Source organism: Pelodiscus sinensis, chromosome 6 (genome assembly GCF_049634645.1).
Source record: "Pelodiscus sinensis isolate JC-2024 chromosome 6, ASM4963464v1, whole genome shotgun sequence".
NCBI lineage: Eukaryota > Metazoa > Chordata > Testudines > Trionychidae > Pelodiscus > Pelodiscus sinensis.
This window is the reverse complement of record NC_134716.1, coordinates 3,574,584-3,598,620: the sequence shown is the minus strand read 5'-3', so window position 1 is coordinate 3,598,620 and position 24,037 is coordinate 3,574,584. Positions and strand designations below refer to the sequence as shown.

The following is a 24,037-nucleotide window of genomic DNA, read 5'->3' as shown; positions in this document are numbered from 1 at the left end:
GGCCCATTGTTGGAAAAAATCCTGTGTTTTGTTTTCCAATCTCCTTCGGTGACAGAATGAGAAGGGAGCTGCTCAGCAATGACCCCAAACTGGCTTCAAAGACATTTGGGAAAGAGATTGCTTGGGCATGTCATCATAGGAACAGACAGAGCAAATCAACCAAGCTACCAAGTCAATGCATATAAGTTAAAGCACTTGAAACCGCCCCCCTCCCTGCCACGGTGGCTCTAATTCAGAAGCAAAATGGCCTTAGTTGTGAGAATTAAGTTAGAGTGACCTAAACCACGTTGCTCCTGAAGAGAGGCTCCAGAGGTAGTTAGTAGCACACTTTAATGTGTGCACATTCACTTCAGAACTTGAGCTGATTCGCCTTAACTTTCCTGAACATCCCCATGCAGACAAGCCCTAAATTGTTTCCTGTTTATCCTGGAGAAGAGGTACAATCCCAAATGTCTTGGACAAGGGGAGAGATTGGCATACAGAAAAATACATTAGATTGCATGGATGTCACCACTTGTAGGGTTGACGATGGCAGCTGTCTAACAAAACATAAGCAAGAAAGATGAAGCTGCAGCAAGAATTTAGAAGGGGATGATTAGTGGGGTCTGATTCTCTACTGCCATGCACATTGGGCTCCATTTATAAAAGAACTTAGGCACCTAGCTACTACTTCAGGTGCCTAGATCCCAGAATCAGGCCTCTGTGGGCTTCAAAAAGCTCCTGCTCAGCTGCCCCTGAAACATCCAGAACCTAATTTTTTTGCAGTAAAAGTTCCCTATGCACCTATTGTTCTGTTTCTGTTCTTTATGTAGTCACTTCATCTTAAAACAAGATATATTAGAATTGGGAAAGGTTCAGAAAAGGCCAACAACAACAATTAGGGGTATGGAACAGCTTCCATATGAGGAGACATTAATAAGATTGAGATGTTTTAGACAGGATATAAGGATCCATAAAATCATGACTGGTGTGGAGAAGGTAGATAAGAAAATGTAATTTACTCTCTGCCTCATAACTTAACTAGGGCTCACCAAATGAAATTAAAAGGCAGCAGGTTTAAAACAAACAAAAGGAAGTATTTTTTCACACAATGCACAGTCAACCTGTGGAACTCCTTGCCAGATGATGATGTGAAGGGTTCAAAAAAGAGCTAGATAAATTCATGGAGGATAGGTCCTTCAATGGCTATTAGCCAGGATGGGTAGGAATGGTCTTCCTAGCATTGATTTCTCAGAAGCTGGGAATAGGCAATAGGAGATGAATCACTCGATACTTGTTCTGTTCAGTCTCTCTGGGGCACCTGGCATTGTCCACTGTTGAAAGAGAAGATACTAGGCTGGATGGACCTCTGATCTGACCATGCCTGGCTGTTCTTATGATCATACGTACAGGAGCTTCATGCCAAGCATCCAGACAACTAAGTCCCTAGAGCAAGATACAGGAGAAGAAAGGTGTTCCTCTGCCTAATTTGTCTGCATAGCCCAATCTAGTGTGCTCAAATCTCATTGATCAGATTGATTCCCTGGAGGGGTCCATACGCAAGGCTGGTGGGGTGGGAGTGGAGAGGACGACCACACACCTAATCTTTAGCCCAGTGGTTAGCAAACTCACCTGGGATGTTGAAACCTCCATTCTGCCTGAATGGAGAAAGGATTTGACCAGGCCTCAGACAGCTCTCAGATGAGTGCCATAGCCACTGATCTATGAGATATTCTGAGGTGGGGCTTCTTCAGTTGCTCTCACTGAAGTTGTTCCAAGGAGGAAGAACATGAAAGAATCCTCCCCATTTTTCTCTTCCCCACCTGCAGCTTCTTGCAAAAACCATGTGGGCCCCTAACACCAAGAGAGGGATTACAGCCGAGAATCCCCAGCCATGGGAGGCACCTCGTTGCAGGATGGACATAGGACACATTGACGAGAAAGTGCTGGTTCTTCACACACAGCTCTCTGCTTGGCCTCTCCCAGTGGCTGGGTTGGACAAGGAGCTGCCTAGCTTGCAATCTGCCTAGGCGTCCAACTCAGGCTTTGTGAATCCCAGTCATTTTCTAGGCATCGAAAAAGTTAGGCATGGTGACCCCCAATGTCATCACACCTAGGTTTCTTTGTCAGTCTGACCCCTCACTGACCGGGGTAGGGCAGGTGCAAAGCAGGTGTGAAATGCTACCTGTCTAATTGGGTAGCACTTTGCCTTGTACTTTGAGTCATTCACACCTATATAAAGGGAGAACAATGAAGAATCAGACCTCTGGTCTTTTTTTTAAAAAAAAAGTATCAACACATCTTTAATGACCAAAAATGGTTGGGACTTAGGCTGTGGCTACACGGTGCAGCTTTTAGCAACGAAAGTCAGAAAGTACAAATGCTGTTTGTCAGAACTTCTGCCAACAAAATACCTCTATCCCCATGAATGGTGTTCATTTTGTCTGCAGGAGAGCACTTCTGCTGACAAAGCACCATTTACACCTGCACTTGTCACAGCAAAACTTGCATCTTTCAGGGGCAGAAGGGGTTAAACATAGCTTTAGGTTTAAAAAAGAAAGGAGACCTTTTCTGCTACCTCTGCTTGCCACCCTACGTATAGAAGCTACCGGAAGAACTGAGAGTCAACTTGCTTCTTTACCTTGGATTCAGGATTGTCCTCAAACTGTTGTCTCACAAACGTATCAAACATATCCCAATAGTTTTCAGTTAAATTTCCTCCCAGTGACCACAAATAGCAGAAAACAAAAGTCTGGCAGACAATGGTGTTTAACTTTGATTGGTCCTGTAAAAGAAAAAAAGATGATAGATAGATAGATAGATAGATAGATAGATAGATAGATAGATAGATAGATAGATAGATAGATAGATAGATAGATAGATAGATAGATAGATATCTTTCAGTTACATCAGTGAAAGCTGACTTAGTTTTCAATAATAACAATGCTCATGGAGAGTAAGCTATGCACATTCTCAGTCCAAAGGCCTATAGCATTCAAAAATGACAAATGTTCACTGATGAGCCCACTTGTTCATTCTGAACAACACACTTCAGAAGCCTATACAGTTGGGAGGTGTGCTTACAGGTATACTTATCGGTTAACCGGCCCTTTCCAGTGAACTCTGGTGGCGGGCCCTAAAACTGGTTAAAACAATTAACCAGTTAAGCGCGATTGTTTAACTGGTTAACTGTTGTAACATCCCTAGTTCATCAGTGAAAAATGCATTAAAATATAAGAAATAGATTAAAGACAGTAATTCAACTGAGGTTGTCTATCTGCAATCAAAAGTGTGCCTTTACCCATGTGTGGGCATATCTGAGCTAGCATTGATCTAGCAAGCTTGAATACTACTAGGCCAGAAGCTGTGAGAACGTGGCCTAGCAGCTCACATATGTGCCTAGGGTTCCAAGCAGGGTTGTACAGGCCACGCTAGTGTTGCTTGAGCAAATTAGATCAAAGCTAACTCAGGCGTGTCTATTGCAGTGCAGACACACCTTAAGAGGTTCTAATCATGTAATGTATCCTGATTTCTGATCAATAGTTTTCATTGTGCTCAAATACTAGCTTAAAAATGTCTAATTTTGTGTTCTATACTGCCTACATCACACTAACACTGTCATTTTTCACCTTTGTAATCACTACCACTGACAGGTATTTTATTTGAAATGCAAATTCCAATTCACACACATTAAAAATGCTTGTCTACATGGTCTAAAAGCTAAAATCCCATTGCACAGAAAGGTGTCGGTGCGCTTCTAAACAAACTAAAATTTCTGAATATCAGTCAGCTTAGATCATTAAATTTGAAATAATGAAATCTATTAAATGACACATGCTATAAAAGTTATTTAAGATAAAATGTGTTTATTCCACATTTACATTTTATGTCAGAATGGTAAGTAATTCCTACATATCTTGAGCGTATTATGTAGCAGCAGGTTAAATACTTATACCATCTTAAGATCAGGGCCTCCTTTTCCAAGCAGCAAAGACTCCAGCAAACAGCAAAGTGTAGTAACTTTACTGATGTCCACTTGTGGAATAGCTTGTGAGCACTTTTTATTGACAAACTTTAGACCATCTTCAACATAACGACAAAACAGATCAAACAAATGTTGTTTTGTTTCCTCATTCATCTAAAATGGAAACAATATTTTTATGATAATATTTTTAAAACGATGTTCTAAATAAAGCAAACACAACAACAAGCCATATAACATCCTGGACATCCAGGATGTGTTTATAAAGTATGTGCACATTCACACATGCAACATGTTTGTATATATTCTAGAAGATATGCAAACAAAGGTTTATTCTCACAGGCCTGTTCCTGAAACCCTGACAGATATGTGTAATTTTTACTCATGTGATCTAGTCCACTGAAGACAAATAATCGGGAATGTTTCATGAAGTGCAAAAAGCATGTAGATGCATGTTCTGCATATTTTCATATATTTCATATATTCAGATTCCAACTTTAACACAGTTAATTATAATTAATTATTAAATAGTTACTTTAATACTCATTTAAAAAAATTAAAACACATAAATAAAAATTAAAACCCTTCAACCTTTATTAAATATCAAATATTTGTTCCTAACAAGTTCTTTCATGGGGAGATTTAGAACTGTCATGCCAGGATGTAAAACTAACGTTTCTGACACCTACTTTATTTTCAAGACCGGCCATCCAAGTCTGTACATATGGGATCCACTTCAACTCGTCAGGGTCAATGTACACCATTCCACATCGGCTAACTGTTGCAGGTGAGGCAACTTTCAGATCTTGTACCTGAAGTGTATGGATATTGGATGCAGAACATCACATTGTCTCTTTCAAATGCACATAAACAGAGAGGATTTATTTCTAATTCCCCTCACCCTAATTTAATTTGTGGGCAGGCATTCAAGTATGAACTATAATCTACCACCTTATTCTGTGGTCACTGTTATGCCCTATTAACTTTGTGATGTCCATCCTCCATCTGCAGTTTCCTCCTTCTCATCTGGAGACAAAAATGCATGGCTGGTAAAGGTGTTTCTCTCTTTTTTGGGGCATGTCGATTTGGTGCTATCCACCAGTGAGCAAATTATGGTCACAATCACACGGGGAATTATTATATCAAGAAACAGATTTGTCAAGCATCAGTAAAGCAGGCTGTTAGTGAGGTGGTTGGAGACCAAAGCGGTCCACAATTTTTGTATAGCAACTAAAACATGTTTTTCACATGGCCAATTACAACACTCATCATTGCATTTCAATGTATGCTTTACACAAGGGAGAGCTTTTCTAGCACTGTTAGAAACGTGAAACCCTCACAAATCCTTCACCGTAGCAGAGAAAAAGCGAATGCATATTTACAGGCCACTCTTGGCTTGGAGCAGTCAGAGTTTCCAGAGCCTCAGCTGATGTTAAATCTATGGACTCAGAGCTCTTTTGACCCTGACACTGGGTTCCCATGCAACCTTAATCCCAAACAACATGCAGCACTTCCCCAGTTACATTAGATCACCATGCATGCATTTTTGGCAGTGATGGGGTTTTGCCATCTTGGCTGACTTTGGTAGTCATTTTCAGGGCTATCTAAATGGCTGCAGCAGCTTAAGGAACACCCAGTCAAATACAGTACTGACTCCTGTGGATGTGCAGTAGGGATGAATCTGGCCTAAAATAGCTAGACTTGCTAAATGATACCAAAGTGGGATAAGATGAGAACTGGAGGGTTTAAACAGAGAGGGGAAAGAATTGTTTATTGTGGACCAATGAGGGTAATCAGGTAATGAGATGAATCCTGACAGGATAACAGAAAAAAATTCCCAGCCATGAAATCTGCTAGGAATCTTTCTAGCTCTCTTTTTATGATCTAAGAATGACATCATCATCTCAGAAAGGCAAATCAGTTTCTGGGTACAAAAAAGATTGTGTGAGCAGATGACCAAGAGAGATACAATGAGTAACTACGGAGGGCAAAGACTCTTTGGCTTTGACCCTGAATTGCAAAGGTGTGAAACGGAAGTCATTCTGCAGAAATCCCCATCCACAGAGAGAAAAACAGAGACTGTCCAAAGCAAAACTTACAAACAAACAGCTACGATAAATTCGGCTGCAGGTCATGTACCTGAGCAATATAACAATATAGTCCCTACATTGAGCCAAGCAAAGCAGGAAGAGCCCAATGCATATTCAAATCCAAGAATTTACAGTACCTCAAACATCATATGGATGGAGGGCGTGAGTTTGATTCTTTCACTGTTTGCCAAGCAAAGCATCTTGTTATCATCCAGCACTGTGTTCAAGTTTTCAATCCATAGGGCATCCACTGGCCCATCACAAATGATCCACTTATGATCTTCAGAGGTGTCATTTACAGCAGCTCGAACACTCAGACCCATCAAACCATCTTTCCACTCCAGAGTTAAAGTATTAACTTCGCCATACAATTCGCCCATTGTAATTGACTTGGGGTTCAGAATAAAGGTTTTGACAGGCTGGTAAAAAGGGTTTTCTTCACCAGCATCATGTAAATCTCCTAAAGTCTGGGCCAGAATTTCATAAACTGTTGTTTTTCCACCTCCCGTTGGCCCAACAAGCATAACACCATGCCTCACTAACATGGTTTCATAGAGCTGTATGACCTTATGAACCATGCATGCTTCCGTCTGCAATCCCTTTGAAAGCATAACATCTATAATTGTCGACTGTAGTATCCCATAGTCATGTTCTGGGATTACGACTCCCGGGAAAAGATCAGAAATAATCCCACTGTCAGACAAAAGGAGAAAAAAATGACTGCTTATTTTTGGTTAATTATATAAAAATAATTAAAAATTACATGGATTATATATTTAGAAACAACCATTTCCATATTGAAGTCTCCTTATCCATTCTCGTGTGTTGTTGTGTTCACTTGGATAGCATTTGTAGAAAGCTGTCATCTAATGCTAGAACGCCGGCTCCGGGGCCAAAACCAACATTGGCAAATGTGGGAGCTGACAGTTAAAGAACTTAACCCCATAGTTAGGAACCTGAACTAGGGACCTAATTTTCAGAGGTGCTGAGAACCTGCAGAGCCCAACAGTGTCAATGGAAGCAACATATGCTCAGCACTTGTAAACAAACCAACCAACCAGGCCTCTCTTCGGCAAAGCACTTAGGCACATGCTTCCTGAGGTGCCAATATATGGATTTAGGTGCCTAACTCTAGACACCCAGTGGAGGGGTACAAAAATGGGGCAGAACAGGATTGGGCCCAACATTTGTTCCTCCACCCCTGGTTGGAAGAGGCTCAGGGTGTGTGTAGACTACAGGGTTTTTTCAAAACAAAAGTGGCCTTTTTTAAAAAAAACTTCCCCTGCATCTAGACTGCTGCTGCGTTCTTTCAAAAGTAAATCGGAAGAACGCAGCAGTTTTTTCAACAGCGGAAAACCTCATTTTTTGAGGAATAACACCTTTTTCGAAAGTGCTCTTTTGAAAAAAGGCGCTATGTAATGCAAACTGTGCTTTTTCGAAAGAGAGCATCCAGACTGCCTGGGTGCTCTCTTTCAAAAAAGTGGCTTGCTTTTTCGAAAGTACTGGTTGTAGTCTAGACACTCTCTTTCGAAAGAGGCTTGCAGTCTAGACGTAGCCTCAAAGGCATCAGGAGGAGGCCAGAGTGATGAATGGCCTTGCGTCCCACAGGATCACGGATCCAGTGACCCTGGCTGAAGCAGGCTCCCTGACGGTAGGAGAGCAGTGGCAGGTGGGCATGGAGGTGAGGTAGGAGACCAACAATCACAGGGTAGGGAGTGCAGGGGTCCAGGGCCACAGGGAGGGAGGTGCAGCTGGTGCTTTGGAGACAGTTTCTATGTGGGAAACTGGTAGCTGGGGGCAGTCTGAGTAGGACTAGATACTGGGGTACAGTCCCTGGATGGGAGGGTGAGTGCTGGGGTGCAATTCTTGGGAGAGGGACTGGAAGCAATCCCTGGGTGGAGTGTTCTGTCCTGGATTGAGGCACCCTTTCTCTCCTGGGCAAGCACATGTGCCAGCCCAGTGTTGGGAGGATCTGGATGCTGAAGAGATAGTCCCAGGAGGGTTGGGTGATGAGGGAGCATTCCCTGTCTGGGGAAGCAATCCGGGGAGGGGCTGGAGTGCATGGGATCAGTTGATGGTTGGGGACTGGGTACATAGCAGGCAGTCCCCGGCTGGGAGGGGCACCCCCATACTGAGCAGGGAGACCCATCTTTGCAGTCAGGATGTGCAGCTGCACTCTGGGTGTTCAGCCATGCTGCCAGCAGCATGGACATGAGGGCGGCAACATGACTCGCTGTGCCATCTTGGCAAGAAATTAATCCATTGCAACAGTGAATGGTTTGACTTGCTTTGCTCATTGCAAATACTCTTGGTTGGCATTTGCCAGTGTTGAAATGGAAGGTCCTGTACTGATTTGAACCATACTGAAGTCAAACAATCAACACTACGTCTTTTTATGGTAGCTGTCTGGGCAGTGTATGTGTTGAGAACCACTGGGTTAGACCAGTGTTCCTCACAGCGGGCCGTGGGCCTGCCTTGGGAAAGCTGCTAATGGGCACACGCTGCTTGGTTTACTAAAGGAGCTTTAGCCACAGAGCCTTGCATGGCCCAGGCTGCCACTCTGCACATCTCCCTGTGGCTGGAAATGGTGAACTGCAGCCAATGGGAGCGGTGAGGCTCTGTGGCTGCAGACCCGTTAGGTGAACAATGCAGCATGGGCCCGCAAGCTCAGTTTGAGAAATGCAGTGTTAGATATTAAGTGCAACATAAATGTGATACATCAACAAGAAGAAAACAAACTAACATTATAGAAAACTACCTGAAAAGAAGAGCATCATCTGCAAGAAATTTTGGTAGATTAGAATCTCGTAAAGCCCTTATTAGCACCACATCCTCATTCAGATCCGGGTTCTCTCTTTTTAGTGACCTGAATTTTAATTTAAAAAAAATAAGATGTCTCAGTTTTACTCAATCTATGTTTATATCGACTATTATGTATGAGTACTGTAGGTGAACTTATGTAAATAACTCATCAAATAATTCAGAATTCTAGTACATTGACCTTACACTGTCCAGATATAATTTTGTGCTAACTCAAACAATCCATTTATTACATATGAACTCCAACTTTTGACTACTCACTACTCACCCTAGAGTCTGGAAACACTGTTAGCCAATCACATCACATCAATAAATATATGTATCCAGAAAAAGTGTAGCGAGTTCCATAAAAGCTAGCTAATTATCTCAGGAGGCAATTAATGAGGTTTGGTTTTGGGATGAGGGTGCGGGGGTTGGAACTGTAAGTGTGTCTTCTGTTTAGGATATAGAAAAAAGTGCAACACTTTTGAAATTCATAGGTTTAATAAGACATTTTCAGATATTTCTGATTAGGACAGCTTCTTTAACCTGGTAATTTCTCTATTTTCATATGTTACACTATTGTATAAAACTGTTAATATTTCTAACGACATTCATTACAATGATATATCTTATACAGTATGAGGAGTCTTACCCAGCCATGACTAATACAGATTTGACTGCTCTCATTCCAAAGTCATAATGATCTTGTTGAGAAAGCTGCTCACTACAAAGTTTGTACATTTGAGTCATCTTCCTTGCAAGAATTTTACTAGATTCAAAACCTTCAGAATACAGAATCACCTAAAGCAAATAAGATATGACTACATTTTTCATTAAATACTCAGAGGGTTTTTTATAGTGGAAGCAGGAACTGGCACTGAATATTAATATGTGTTTTAGTGATAATATAATTATACATTATAGTATTTTAACTATAATTTTGTGCAAACAGTCTTAAGTATGCAATCTTCTTTATTCTACAGGAAATAAAGCATTAAATCAATTTATTCTGGGAAAATATTACAGGCTAGATCTGCAAGCCTTCCCTTGATGAGATTTTACAAATCGGTCCAGTTACTTGAGTGGGAATACTTGTGTGAGTAAATGCTCACCAGTGTAGGGAAGGGTTGCACAGACTAGCCCTAAAGAATCAAAAGAATCAAGCATAAGATTAATTAATAAAATGTAACAAATGTTTTAAATTATGGACTTGAATTTCTAAGTGATCTTAGACATGGTATATTTTGTGTCTGAAAAAAAGAATTCTATGTGGAATTCAACTAAGTGGATTTCTGAAGAAAACTCCAACTTTCAAGGAAATAGTTTACAAACAGATCTATGCATAGGCATGACTTCATTAATGGCATATTTGAGAAGACTCCAAGGACGTAGAGAATAGACACTCATAATAATATTGTGGTTTCAAGTATCTAAAAGGGTGTTACAAGGAGGAGAGAAGAAAATTGTTCTCTTTGGCCTCTGAGGATAGAACAAGCAGCAATGGGCTTAAACTGCAGCAAGGGAGGTTTAGGTTGGCCATTAGGAAAAACTTCCTAACTGTCAGGGTGGTGAAACACTGGAACAAATTGCCCAGGGAGGCTGTGGAATCCCCATCTCTGGAGATATTGAAGAGCAGGTTGGATAGACATCTGTCAGGGATGATTTAGATCAGGGGTGGGCAAAAGGGCCTCAGTGGGCTGGATGCGGCTTACCAAGCAGGTTGATCTGGCCCATGGAGGCCCTGCCGCTCCCCTGCCCCCCAGTCCAATTAGGGTCTGGGGACCGGGAAAGTGCACAAAGTTTCCTCTGCCCTGCCAGTAGTGTGTGGCATGCCACGGGCTCCTGGCAGGGCAGGAGGAGAGTTTGTGCGCTCCCCCGCCCCCAAGCCCTGATTGGCCTGGGGGGAGTTTGCGAAGTCTCCTCCACCCTGCTCCCATCCTGCAAGAAGCGCACGGTACTTAGAAGTGCCACGCACTCCTGGCAGGGTGGGAGGAGACTTTGTCACCAAGCCCTGATTGGCCTGGGAGCAGAAGGAGGAGAGCGCAAAGTCTCCTCCCACTGCCAGGGGAATGGGTACCTAGGGGGAACTTCGGGGGGGGGGGGGGGAAGACTTCACTCACTCCTCCACCACCAGACCATTCATGGTCTGTGGATGGGTAAGCAGGGAAGTATCCTGCCCCACCCCTTCCATTTGAGGCCCTGCCCCTTCTGGTGCAGTCAGGGGCCACTTCAAAAATTTCTGAAGTGGCCCCTGGCAAAAAATTATTGCCCACCCCAATCTAGATGCTGCTTGGTCCTGCCATGAGGGGAGGGGACTGGACATGATGACCTCTCAAGGTCCCTTCCAGTTCTATGATTCATTACTATTAAACAATAACATTGGCCTCAAATAAACATTTTCTACATGTTTATCGTACATATTATAGAGTCATAAATTGTAAGTCCCAAAGGGACCATTGTGATAACCCAGTCTGACATCCTGCATACTGTGAGCCATGTATTTACGCGTACCTCAGCAATCAAGGCATAATTTGGAACCATCATTGCAAAGGGTCGGAAGAGAGCTTTTAGATTGTCGGGCAGCTCTGTTCGTCCAGCATATCCAGGATTCATTGTGATGAACGCCGCACAGGTCATAACCAGCTTTATTTCACGTCCCTCAAACATAAATCGAAAGAGCTGTTTAAAAGAAAGTGAAATGTCAATATATTGTATACTACATTCCTACAAAAATAAAAATCACATATTAATTTAAAAATTGGACTTGTTTTTAAAGAACGGATTACAGGTTGCGGTTTGTATTTTTATCTGAGGATGAACACACTTGCATAATGCATTTTTCTTTCTAAGCTTTTGAAAAAACAAATGGAACCTACTGGTACCACACATACTTTTAAATGTGAAACCAAAAGAAATAAATATGAAAACAAATTCTCATGATCACAGCAGACAGCTTTGCGGCAGTTTGGATGAGGAGATGGGACTGTTGCACAACAGTTGGCTCTTGATAACAGAGGCAGACACCTCCGAGGTTCCATCATGTCTAGAATAGGGTTTGCTTGTTTAGGATTTCATTGTAAGTTTTGTTTTCAGTTCAGAATCACAGGAGAATATGGGCAATGGAATCTCATGCTGCTCTTTATTTACTGAGGGGCTAAGGGCTTCCCAGTTTTCACAGACCCAGCATTGTGGAGCCAGAATGTTTGGCTCCAGAAAATCCTGAACTGGAAAGGCCTGAAGCTGGCTCTGATGCTCCTGAGGAGCTCTTGGGTGATATTGCTGTTGATCATGCACAGTGAAGGAGAGTCCATCCACCAGCTAAGCCAGACACCCCCTGTGAGCCTCTGACATGACTCATTCAGCAGAGCAAGAGGCACACTTCTTAAATACAAGGCTCTTCTCCTTCGGTTCCACTGTAGGATCCATGAGCCAACACTGAGGCATTAGAACCAGTAAAAATGAAGACAAAACACAACTTTCATACAATCAGCAAAGCTAAAATGTCCTACATGGATCCTAACCAGCTGAAAATGCTAAGAGAGGCACTGAGGTTTTTTAAGAGGTTGGATCAGTCTGGTGTGGTTCCTCATCCTCTGCTGTAAGGTCTAGGAGACCAGGAACATTTTGTGACATGGTTCCCCTTCTTCCCCACTGGGAATTCCCAGATTCAGAGGGCACGATGCCTCTCTGCTTGTTGCTTTAGAAAATTGTTCGTCTGAATCAGGACCATCTACTGCTAAACTGGGCTTCTGAAAGTCTTCAGTGCATCGTGAATCTGGCCCTAGGAATTGATGATCTGCACTGTGTGGAGGAAGGCTGCATGGGAATGGGGGGGGGGGGGGGGGAAGCCCACTAAAACGAGATCTGAGATGAAACAGAGCTGGATCTTTTTTAAATCTTCCTGGAAAATGAAATGCTAAACCCATGGGCTGTTTTCTATGTAGGACAAAATTTATGGAGATGCACAACACAGTGCTTTGTGATCTTTCTAGATGAAAAGGCCAATAGGCTAGCCCATTTACCTAGCCTTTGCCTTAGCTCTGGGTAGGAAAGTGAAATGGTGAGGGATTTGGAGGCCTTTCTAATCTGGGGATGAGATATGAGGGCAGCCACAATGACCCTTCACCTCCATAACAAAATCCTTCATTCGGTATGACGACACACAGGAAGACCCTCAGATCAGAATGTTGAAGAATGGAATTAAAATTAAGTAACAGTTTTTCAGACTCTTTAGAGAGGAACTTAAGTGGCAGAAGGCAAGAATAGTTAATATACTGTGAATAAGAAAGTGTGCATGAAAGAAAAGTACTTATTAACTCGAAATTTGGGACGTTACATTAATTTGTTTTAAAACAACTGAATTTAATTTGGTAGTCTCTAATGTCCACTGGCATTAAGTGAATATAGTATAAATGTTACAGATCAGAATTAATTAACATCCATAGTGTTATACCAGGAAGAGCTTTTGAACAATAATAAACACTAAAAAATAACAAATATTTAACCAATTTTACTGAAAAATAATAATTGGAAGACTCTACAAAGTTTAATATCCCAGCATTACATAAAATTGATAATGGAGGACCACTTCTCTTGCCATTTGAGCATGTGATTTTAATTCAGCATAATAAAATGTGCTATCACAGACCCAATTCTGCAAACAGTGTGTCTTTTGTGGCAGGGTAACCCCACTTCTTGGTCCCAGTACCCTGCTCAGTCCTTAATCTTGCTGTCTCAGTACTGCGCTATTAGCCCGTGGCAGGGTTTGAACTCTGGTCCCTTAGCTACAAAGGGCATTGGGGCCAGTGGGCCTTGGCTGTGAAAAGTCCTCTCCAGCTCTTAGCTGGGTTCTCAGGCTGCCAGGAAAAAGGGAACTGAAAGCCCTGTTTGGAGCTCCTCACCCCCCTTTGCTGTCTCTGGCAATGCCATTACCTTTCTTAGTCTGTCTGGTTCTTTCCTATCTGCTCCGGTCTCCTCTCACTCCACTTCCTCGCTCACTCTAGGGCTTCCTTTAAAAGGCTCCATGGCAGCTCAGGTGAGCTCAGCTGGCTCTGCTTGATTTACAGCAGCCCTAACTCCTCTGCTCCTGATTAACCAGGGCTGTTGCTGCCTTTTAGAGCTGCCTTTCTCTCTATCTACTGTAGTCCTCCAGCCTGACCCTTTCCCACTTTGTGTATCTTTTCTCCAGTGTGTAATCCCACTGACTTCATTGGGACTACATGCAAGAGTATAGGCGTGCACAATAGCAAGGCTTTGCTGGATCAAGTCCATACTTGTCACAGTTTAGTACCCTGCTTGGAAATTTCACAATGAAGGATCAGGACTGAGTGAGTGTGTAGAATGGAGACTCAACTACCCTGGGACCTTTACAAGTAAATTCGCGAGAGGAGGTCATGGCATGTCTGTGGAGAAGCTTGCATTGCTGCTGTCCGTGCTCTACCTGTACTCTAGTTAAGTCAAGGGTTCATGTTCTGGAACTCTTCACAAGCATGACATGCTGCTAAAACACTATCTGCTTTAATAGCGAACACAAGCAGCTATTACCTTGGCAGCTTTCGCATTCCTAATAGTGATCAACTGCTGAGCAATCACAGACAGAACTTCAATATCAATTCGGTTAAATTCATCAAAACAGCACCATGCTCCCGACTGGGCCAAACCGCTGAAGAACCGTCCCATCATCTGAAACCAGAGCACCGTCATGGCTTAACGTGGGCATGTCTCAAGTTCTTCAAAAGCTACAAAGCGAGTTAGTCCCGTTTGAGAGACATGGAGATGGAAGAAGACATGTCGCTTCATTGAAGAAAGAAAAAACTGGGTTATTTGTTCACCATACAGCACTGCAGTCTCCCTCATTCTGATTGGATCCAGAGCACTGAATGAGGCAGGGGGCCTAGGAAAAACCCAGCATGTTACCGTGTGATAAAGATGAACATGCACAAAGGGTACAATAGAACATTTATAGTAAAAGCCCCAGAATGATTCCAGTCAACTTGAAAGCCATATCTTATGCATACTTGCTTCTGATCAGCTTTATGCTGTAAAGCACTTCAAGAGAGGTTCATCTTGTGGACCAATTTTGAACTAAAAAAATATAAAGACGGATTAAGGAGCAAAGAGAGAGAGAGAGAGTGAATGAAACGGGGCCCTGAAACAGAGATGCTCAATCCTGAAAGTAGGAGAGAAAATAGGAGAGAAAAAACGGCCTTCACAGTAGAAAGAAAAGTAGAGAGAAAGCTGACAGGGAAGTTAAGGCTATGTCTACACTACGGGGTTTTTCACTACCAGAGGTATCCCGGAAAAACTGCCACGTCCAGGGAACGCATCTGCTCTTCCACTTATTTTTGTGGAAGAGCAGGTATGCTCTTTCAGAAGCCCTGTTTTCCTCATTCCATGAGGAAGAAGGGCTCTTCCGAAAGAGAAGGTTTCTCCAAATTTCGGAAAAACCTCTTCCGAAAAAACTATTGGAAAAAGGTACGCAAATTGTGAAGCAATTCCGATAAATCACTGTAGTCTAGACATAGCCTCAGTTACCCAAAGGAAAAGAAAACAGAAACTCTTTAAAATATATTCTATTGCCACGTTATGTATTAAAAAGCTTTCTTAGAAAAATACCCTTAATACAATTAATAGTATGAAAAAGTCCACGATCTCAATAAAGATGTCCCCAATTTGCGAAATCCAAAACCTTCCCTGGACTCTGTTCTACACCGTTTTCTTATCAAATTAGTGCAATCAAATCCAATCATAATTTACAAGTTAAATGCTGACCTACAAAATGCTCAGGAAAAAGTGCCCAGATTTGCAGTCCCATTTCCATCCCTTTACACTGCTCAGTGGGCACAAGGGGACGTGAGCTGGCCACTGCCGAATGTTTCCCCAGCACAAAGGAATTCCAAAGGGAGGTAATGTTAGTTAACCCAGCCCAGCACAGGAGCCAGGTGAAGGGAGATAGTGGGTGTGAGATAAGGCAAATGGGCAGGGAAGGGATGCAACCGAGACCATTCCTCTATGGCAAGCACCAGCTAGTGAGAGAGACCTTGGAGAACCATTCACAGTGGCCATGTTAGAACAGGATTTTGTCAGGACCAGGGTGGGGGCCGTTTGATACCACCAGCTCTAACAAACGGAGTGCAGTGAAGCAACAGAGAGAAATTAGCCCGAGATAAGGGTTGGAAATACATTTCAAAAGAGAAAGGAAACTTGTTATTATGGACACATCTTTCAATAACCTGCCTTTTTAAACATCCAAAAAACTTGCCAATGATGTCTTTCTTCCTGTCAGAGAAGGGGAATCTACCTATCTATATAGCGCAGCGTCTTAAAAACGTCTCTGCCTTCCTCATTCTTTCCTTATGCTTATTAAGATTTTTTTGTTCATTTTAATGTGCTGGCCAATTTTTTTTTTCTTTTCATTGCCCTCCCCCTTCTCATGGTGCCAGCGTGGTGGTGGGACAAAATGTCCAGCGCAGTTTCTATGGGGAGATTCTACACAGGGTGGAGACTGTGATCGTAGTAATACAGTAGTATGACTGCCAAACAAAAGCAAGCCTGGCTTTGTGCTCCAGGCACACAACTACCAACTCAAGAGGCCTGGTTTCTATTCTCAGCTCTGCCATTCAATTCCTACGGGACAGGAGACATGCAACTTCACAGGGACAAATGGAGCGTTGATTTTGTCTGTGTAACTCCCCTGACGGCTGCAAGATTGCCCGTACTAATAGACTGGCTTCTCATACCTTGTAATCCAAGCCGTCGGAGCAGTTAAACACAACACACTGGATGGCAAGTGCTTTGGCAAGATCTTTAGTAGTCTCTGTTTTACCAGTTCCAGCAGGTCCAGCAGGGGCTCCACCGAGGTCCAGCTGCAAAGCTCCCATGAGGCAAAGGTAGCACCGATCCTGTGAAATTCATACAGAACTGTTACATATGGATGAGAAGGTATTTGCCACAGCTTCTACTACTTTTCACGTTTTCTCACTTGTTTTAAACCCTTCACAGGCCTGCTGGCAGATTTACAAACATGCTGTGGATAAGTTGGCACCAAACAGTATGGCGCCAACCCCTATTTGGAGCTACCCACGCAGATGACACCAGCTGAAGATTTGCCCCAATAGATTTAACTCAGCAAAAATTGTCCAAAATCCACCATTAAAAAGCCCAGCCTGGCATAGTCACATAGAGTGGGCTATATTCTGAAGTCCATACTGCACATGCGTCTGATTTTCCAACAGGCCAATTTGGATGGTTCATTGCAATCAAAAACTCAGTTCAAAGCCTGTCCACAAATATTCCTAAATGTTCTTTTTCACTGTAATAGAAAATGCCCAGATGTGCTCAATATTAGCTGTTCTCTCCCTCTGGGGATCTGGCGTTGGGCACTGTCGGAAGACTGGGCTAGATGGACCTTTCGTCTGACCGAGTGAGGCTGTTCTTATGTTCTAGAATCTAGACATCTTTGCAGAGGTATATATGGACATCTTGAGTCCTTTCTCCAAAGTTAAGTTAAAAAATAGCAACAGGCTGTTATCGTCCAGTGCACTTTAGTTTTATTTTGCTACAAAAAAGATAATGTAATGAAGGCACATAAACCCTTGCTTTGTACAGTGCTACAAGTCAACCTGATACTAAAAGATTTCTAAATACCCATTACACTAGTTAGGCCTCAGCTGGAGTACTGTGTCCAGTTCTGGGTGCCACATTTCAAGAAAGATGTGGAGAAATTGGAAAGGGTCCAGAGAAGAGCGACAAGAATGATTAAAGGTCTAGAGAACATGACCTATGAAGCCAGGCTTCATGAACTGGGCTTGTTTAGTTTGGAAAAACGAAGATTAAGGGGGGACATGATAGCGGTTTTCAAATATCTAAAAGGGTGTCACAAGGAGGAAGGAGGAAATTTGTTCCTCTTGGTTTCTGAGGACAGGACAAGGAGTAATGGGCTTAAAGTGCAGCAAGGGAGGTTTAGATTGGACATTAGGAAAAAATTCCTAACTGTCAGAGTGGTCAAATATTGGAATAAATTGCCAAGGGAGGTGGTGGAATCTCCCTCTCTGGAGATATTTAAGAACAGGTTAGATAGACATCTGTCAGGGATGGTGTAGACGGAGCTTGGTCCTGCCTTGAGGGTGGGGGGCAGGACTCGATGACCTCTCGAGGTCCCTTCCAGTCCTATGATTCTATGATTCTATGATACAAGTTATTCACTACCAATACTTCTAATGCAACAAAACCCTCTATAAATAATGATCAGGAGCATAAGTAAATACATACAGTCAGCGGAGTTATCACTAATCTTGGACATGCTCCCAGGTATTCGTAACCATAAGTATACTGAGATAAAGCCATCCTGGCAACACAATTATCCAGATCAAGATCCCAATAATAACGTAGTTGTCTCTGCCAATCAAAATTGTCTGCAGAGTCCACCTACAGAGAGAACACACAGTGTATGTTTGAATGAGTTTTTTTTCCAAGCAGTTAACGTAGATATTTTTGTACAAAATGTTATTTTGGGGGGAAAAGACAGCTACTTTACCTTTTCTGCCACAAGTTCACTAACAATATCTCTTGCATGCACATCAATAGTTATCAGCGCTGTTATAATATTTCTGTGCAATTTCGGAAGGACACCACGGACTAATCCAGCCAGTGCATTTAATCTCTATAAATAAATTTTAAAAGTGTGAAAAGGTTTTCTCACGACACTGAAAATATCAGAACTTTGACGATAAGCAGTCAGGTCTTCAGCAGGTACCAACTAGCACAGCTCCAGGATATGTCTCTAGCTAAGAAGTGAACGTTTAAGGGTATGTCTACACTGCATACTTATTTTTAAATAAGCTATTCCGGAATAGTTATTCCGAAATAGTTTATTTCGAAATAGCACGTCTACACTGCAAGGAAGCCTCAACATTAGTCCGAGGTAGGCTTCCCTAATGTAGACGTGCTATCTCGATTTAGAGCCCCAGGAGGCAATAGCAGAAGTGAAGTATCTACACCCGCCTTATTTCGAAATATCTATTTTGGAATAGGCATTATTCCTCATAGAATGAGGTTTACAGATTTCGGAATAAGCCATCCGTTATTTTTAAATTATTTTGAAATAACGGAATGGCTGTGTAGACACTCGCATTGTTATTTCAAAATAGGTTCTCTCAAAATAACAGTCCAGTGTAGACACCCCCTAAGAAATAAAATTGTACGTTTTAGAGATTTTGTGGGTTATTTAGAATACAGCTGTTTTACAATGAAAATAAAGCTTGCATGCATTTTTTTCCATTTTGATAGCTTTCACATGGTTTTTAAAATCATGTAAGAAATAACAGAAAATCAAACAGACCGGTGCTGTGGAAGCTGACTACCATACTTGCCAAATATCAGCTCCATCGGGGAGTCAAATATTATCAAACACCAATTTGAAAGTATTGCCACTATTTGGCCACTACACACTGAAACCTCTACCGCCTTTGGCTGACCCCTCCCACAAAAGACCCTATGCATAGCGCCCCAGACGCATACTAAGAGGCAGTCTCACACACCTACTCATACAAGTAAACAACCATTTTTGATCAGCGTTTGGCAGAGATGGGCACTCACATTTCCCTTCAACCCATCATTCCCTAGCAGCAGGGTATCAACACCCATCCTCTTCAACCATCTCTCAATTCTTCTGCCTCCAGAATCCTTGTTTGGAGACAGACCCAAAAGCAGTGTTAAGGATGAAGGGTTAGTGAGGCTGGCTGCAGGCATGATGGGCAGGAAACAAGTTACTGTTTGCAAGATTCTCCTTCATGATCTTGCGTCTGTAAAGCCCTACTGCAGGAAGCTAGTTAGCACAGAATTCCCTGAGAGAGAGGCACTGCATTTTTAAAACCAGCATCTCCCCGATGTCATGTCAAGTACACAGTGGCTTGTGAAGATACGAACAAAATTCCATGCAGCGAGCCCTACAGATTTCAGCTGAAGCAGCCTTTAAGATTGCTATTCCCCGGGTGGAGTAAGCCCTAAGATGGCTCAGACACATGCCTGTCACCTTCTCACTACTGGATACACAGACTTGGCCACTTGGCAGAACTTGACTTTCTTTTGAAAACTTAATTCAAAACTCATTTTCAAGCCTGGCCCAACAACACATTGCCCTCCAATCCCCTCCCATCCTGGTGCATAAAGACTCACATCAAAATTTATTTTCTCAAAGTCAGTTAATGCTTGTAAGTGATCGTGATCTCCTTCTAAGCACTGAGTCAGATCCCGGCACCACATGAGCTGAGAAATCGTCAGCACAACCTGTATAAAGGAAACATAAGAATACTGAGGAGGCATCTTAGAAAATTAGGCAGAGTAGGAACACAGGTACAACAATGATGGGGTCACACAAATAAACAAGGCCATGATTCTGGAAGCGGCATGGGCTGAAATTAGACAACTCACAGGCTTAAAGCTAAGTGGATGTTTAGATGTTTGCAGGATCGGGGCCATAGTAAGTGGGTAGGTGTGACATACCGTCTGCTATCCAGACCAATGAAGAGCCGTGTTACCCCTGGCCTGCAACCTTGGGTGCCTTACAGTGCCTTGCTGAAGTAGTTCTTTTCTGGAGAACTCACAAACAACCCTCCAGCATGCAAACCACACCCCGAAGTCTGTGTGTAACTAGGGTTACACTCGGGCTTTTACCAGACTTGATTATACCGCAGTTAGACCCAAACATGCTCCCAGGCCTGGATTTTCTGTAGGACAGTCCAAAGATAGCAAGTCCATTATTCCTTTAAAGGAATAACTATACAACAACTTCTTGCCTTAGACTTGTTCAGATACTTTAAGTTAAACACACTGGATTAGAGTCCCATGGGCAGTTTCCTTTTTTCCCCCCTCAGGTGCAGCGAGCGAGTGCTCAGTGAGAGAGAAAGTGATGTTCTGACAGTGTTTGCCCCTCCTTTTTATAGTTTATAGCTCCTCTCTGAAAAGCATTTCCAGCTGAGAACCAAGAGACAGGCCATCTGCTGGAGGAAGGATGTTCCCTGCTAGGCTTTTTCACCTGAGTGAGCTTTCTTTTTTTTTTTCTCCCTTCCCCTTTCTCCTTGATGACTCCATTTGCTGCTTAAATGCAAATTAAGACAGGTGTGTTTGACCAGGTTGGTGTTAGGTGAGTTTCAATGTGGATTTTAATATAATACAGGAGAAACATATAACTTTACACAGAAAGCTGCTACCCACATTTGCAATGCTATTATTGATCAGCAAGTTATGAGTTTTCATATGATTCCTCACAAGGCCCACCTCATACAAACACTGCAACACTGTGCAGGGTGTGATCATGGGTGTATTGCATCACAGAAGGTTTAAAAAAAAAACACACTCCAGAATCAGTGTGGCTTACCTGAGATGGGTGTCCAGCAACAACCCATTCCAGTCTCACTCTGGTTTGATAATCAGCAATGGCAGCTTTAGATAGGCGTCTCAGAGAACTGAACATGGCTTCTTCTACTTTACTAAGCCAATCTTCTACATTCCCTCTGGCCTTGAGTCCTTTCCCTAAGCTAACCTAAAATCAATAGCTGTGTTAGCCATGTAATATCTCCTCTGAATTTATACCTTCATACCAGGAAGCATTAATGCCCAGCAAAAAAATACCAAGTGAGATTCACCAGTGTATTACTCCATTTTGATGCCAGTGTATCTCCACTGAACTCTATGGAGTGCTAGCTTTATAAACCTAGAATAATAGTTATGGGTCTGGTCTATTCTGTATTTTATTCATATTAACAGTTGTATTTATAACTTTTTCCTTTCACATACTGTGTATACGGAAAACAAATGTACTGGAAACAGATTAAAAGAATAATAAAATATTTACTCACCCTCTCTCCCTCAGGTGACAACATTGCTAAAATATCATTAGTAAAAACTTTTTCTTGTTCTCCCTCAGATGGAGTCATCATGGCAAATTCTAGTTTAGAAATGGAATCAAAGCATTTTCTTAAATGAGGCTGAACAGCTTGAGGGTTGCGAGTCTGAGCCAAGATTTCCAGGAGTTCATCATTTGATAAAAAGTAAAACCTGTTTGATAAACAAAAGAAGTTTGGACACAAAGTATTTTACATTAAAACAAACAAACAAACAAACAAACAAACAAACAAGCATTCTCATGTTAGCTAAAAATAGCACACTTTCAAATTATTTTATATCATAATTCAAGCTTCTTTCCTTTTGTACTAGTGCAGGTTAACCTCGAGACCTGACTAGTGCCAAACCAGAGAATTTGCTGAATCAAGGGAACTCAATATTGTCTAACAGTGTTACCAACACTTCCCCTGTTTACTGGGCTGTTAAAAGACTTCTAGGGGTAAATTTGAGGTAAATCACAGCACAGAACACTGAGAGCCAGGACTGGTGGCTGTAAATGAACTTTATGGGACCACGGGCAAGTTGGCCATACCCATGATAGGTGGACATCCTTCTAACTAAAATCATGCTGGACTATGGGTGTTGCCAGACCAGAGAGTGCTGGATTAGAGAGGTTCAACCTGTAGCACACAGTATAATGTTAAATCAAATATATGCCTTTTATTGTTGCACTGATTGTCTGCAATAACTTTTCCTCACCTGGGAAAGATAACTCGCTTGGACTCCAAATAAGCCTCTAGGCACTTCTGAATTTGATCAAGCAGCCCATTGTTATTCTGAAAGGTCTCTAAGAGGCCTATTAAGAGAAAATAAAGAAAACGGTGTAGTGAGAATAAAAAGCAAAAGAGAAATGTTGTGATTAAAAACACAAAGAAAAACTCCACTGTTTACAAGTGATGGCTGAAACCCATTTGCCAGATAAAAGCTAAATACAGTTACACGCTAATAACAGCAGTGTGCATTTTAGGGCTTGCAAAGAATTCTCCTTGGAGAACAGGGCACATATTCAATTACTGCCTCATCCGCTGAAGTCATTTTAATTTAAGGCTACATGGGAACAATTCCTATCCCTCATATGCAGCCTGAAAAAACAAGGAATCCTGCCCCTGGCTTGGAGATATAAGAACTCATCCTTCAGAACAGAGGGTACCACACAGCCCTCCTGCAGCTCTTTGGCTGCTACTCCAACCTCTGGGCTACAGTGTCTGGGAGCTACCCAGGCACAGGGATAAGTGCCGTTTTCTGGCTCCAGCGAGCCTTTCCTCCATCCCTCTGAGCCAGCCTAAAAAAAGCCAAGAGAGAGCAGTACTCAGTGGTGAGTAAGACAACCCCTGCTTGTGCCCTTGCATGCCTTGTGCAGCAAAATACTTGAGGAAATCCAGCAAGTATCCCTTAAAATACAGTGAGCGCACTGTACAGTCTGGAGACTATGAAGAACGTCAATGGACAGGAAGCGATTCCAACAACTAAAGTCTAAAAACCTGGAAACCGGGGTTAACGTGCTACTGGCAAAAGCGGATTCTGCAAGAATGGACCAGTAGAAAGATGAATGTTTGGACTGCTGCAAATGCAATTGTGATCCAAATGACAGAGCCCATGTCCAGCGCCACTCAATGCTCAACATGGAAAACCGTCGGGCTGATTTTCCATTGCCCTGCACCTTTTGAAGTCATGGGGACACCGGTTCTAAGTGAGTTTTCAATAGCACTTAAAGAGGATGGTAATGATTTCACCCGCAAGGCACTTCATTTCCAGTGCATTTGCAGGACCAAGCCCTGAAGGAAGAGATAGTGAAGCAGGGGAGAGATGAAAAGATGAGAGTCACAGGTTGGCTTAACAAGGATCACCTGTTCCCCTACAAAGAGCAACAGGAAGCTGGGTGGAGGATGCTAAGGAGATCAAAGGCTGCAGCAGGGAGTCATTGGGCTCTAACAGAAAGACCTAGGACTCCCAGCATGTCTACATTTACAGTGCTACAGTGGCACAGAAGGACTGTTGTAATTCTTCAGTGTAGACACAACCTATGTGGATGGGAGCAGGCAATCCACCTCCCCGAGATGCGGTAGCTAGGCCACCAGAAGACAGCGCTATATATACCGGGGCGGGCATCAGCTCAGCTTTACTACACTGCTTACTTAGAGTGTGGGGTTCACACACCCCTAAGCAATGTTGTTAAGCCAACTCAATTGTCTAGGACTGATCATGTCTAAGCCTACACGCAAGAAAGGCCTGGGAGGACCCTGATTGAGGTTTAGTGCATGTAGTTGAGGCAATTGTATTT

General features: G+C 42.6%; 1 protein-coding gene across 5 annotated transcripts in view; it reads right to left on the bottom strand.

The window, feature by feature from the left end:
* The window catches only part of DNAH6 (dynein axonemal heavy chain 6), a 145,513-nt gene that overhangs the window by 85,884 nt on the left and 35,592 nt on the right, over nucleotides 1–24,037 (bottom strand). For all 5 annotated transcript variants that reach the window (XR_012904573.1, XM_075931311.1, XM_075931313.1 and 2 more), the window contains 15 exons: nucleotides 22,456–22,552; nucleotides 21,711–21,909; nucleotides 21,230–21,394; nucleotides 20,029–20,139; nucleotides 18,389–18,514; nucleotides 18,124–18,279; nucleotides 16,593–16,754; nucleotides 14,398–14,535; nucleotides 11,365–11,532; nucleotides 9,506–9,654; nucleotides 8,810–8,917; nucleotides 6,189–6,744; nucleotides 4,651–4,773; nucleotides 3,935–4,117; nucleotides 2,621–2,764 (listed from right to left, as the gene is read on the bottom strand). Coding sequence is in view for 4 of the 5 variants with exons in the window: in XM_075931311.1 (XP_075787426.1) it covers nucleotides 2,621–2,764; nucleotides 3,935–4,117; nucleotides 4,651–4,773; nucleotides 6,189–6,744; nucleotides 8,810–8,917; nucleotides 9,506–9,654; nucleotides 11,365–11,532; nucleotides 14,398–14,535; nucleotides 16,593–16,754; nucleotides 18,124–18,279; nucleotides 18,389–18,514; nucleotides 20,029–20,139; nucleotides 21,230–21,394; nucleotides 21,711–21,909; nucleotides 22,456–22,552 (2,585 nt within the window). In the remaining variant the exon portion in view is untranslated. The remainder of the gene's footprint in view (nucleotides 1–2,620; nucleotides 2,765–3,934; nucleotides 4,118–4,650; nucleotides 4,774–6,188; nucleotides 6,745–8,809; nucleotides 8,918–9,505; nucleotides 9,655–11,364; nucleotides 11,533–14,397; nucleotides 14,536–16,592; nucleotides 16,755–18,123; nucleotides 18,280–18,388; nucleotides 18,515–20,028; nucleotides 20,140–21,229; nucleotides 21,395–21,710; nucleotides 21,910–22,455; nucleotides 22,553–24,037) is intronic.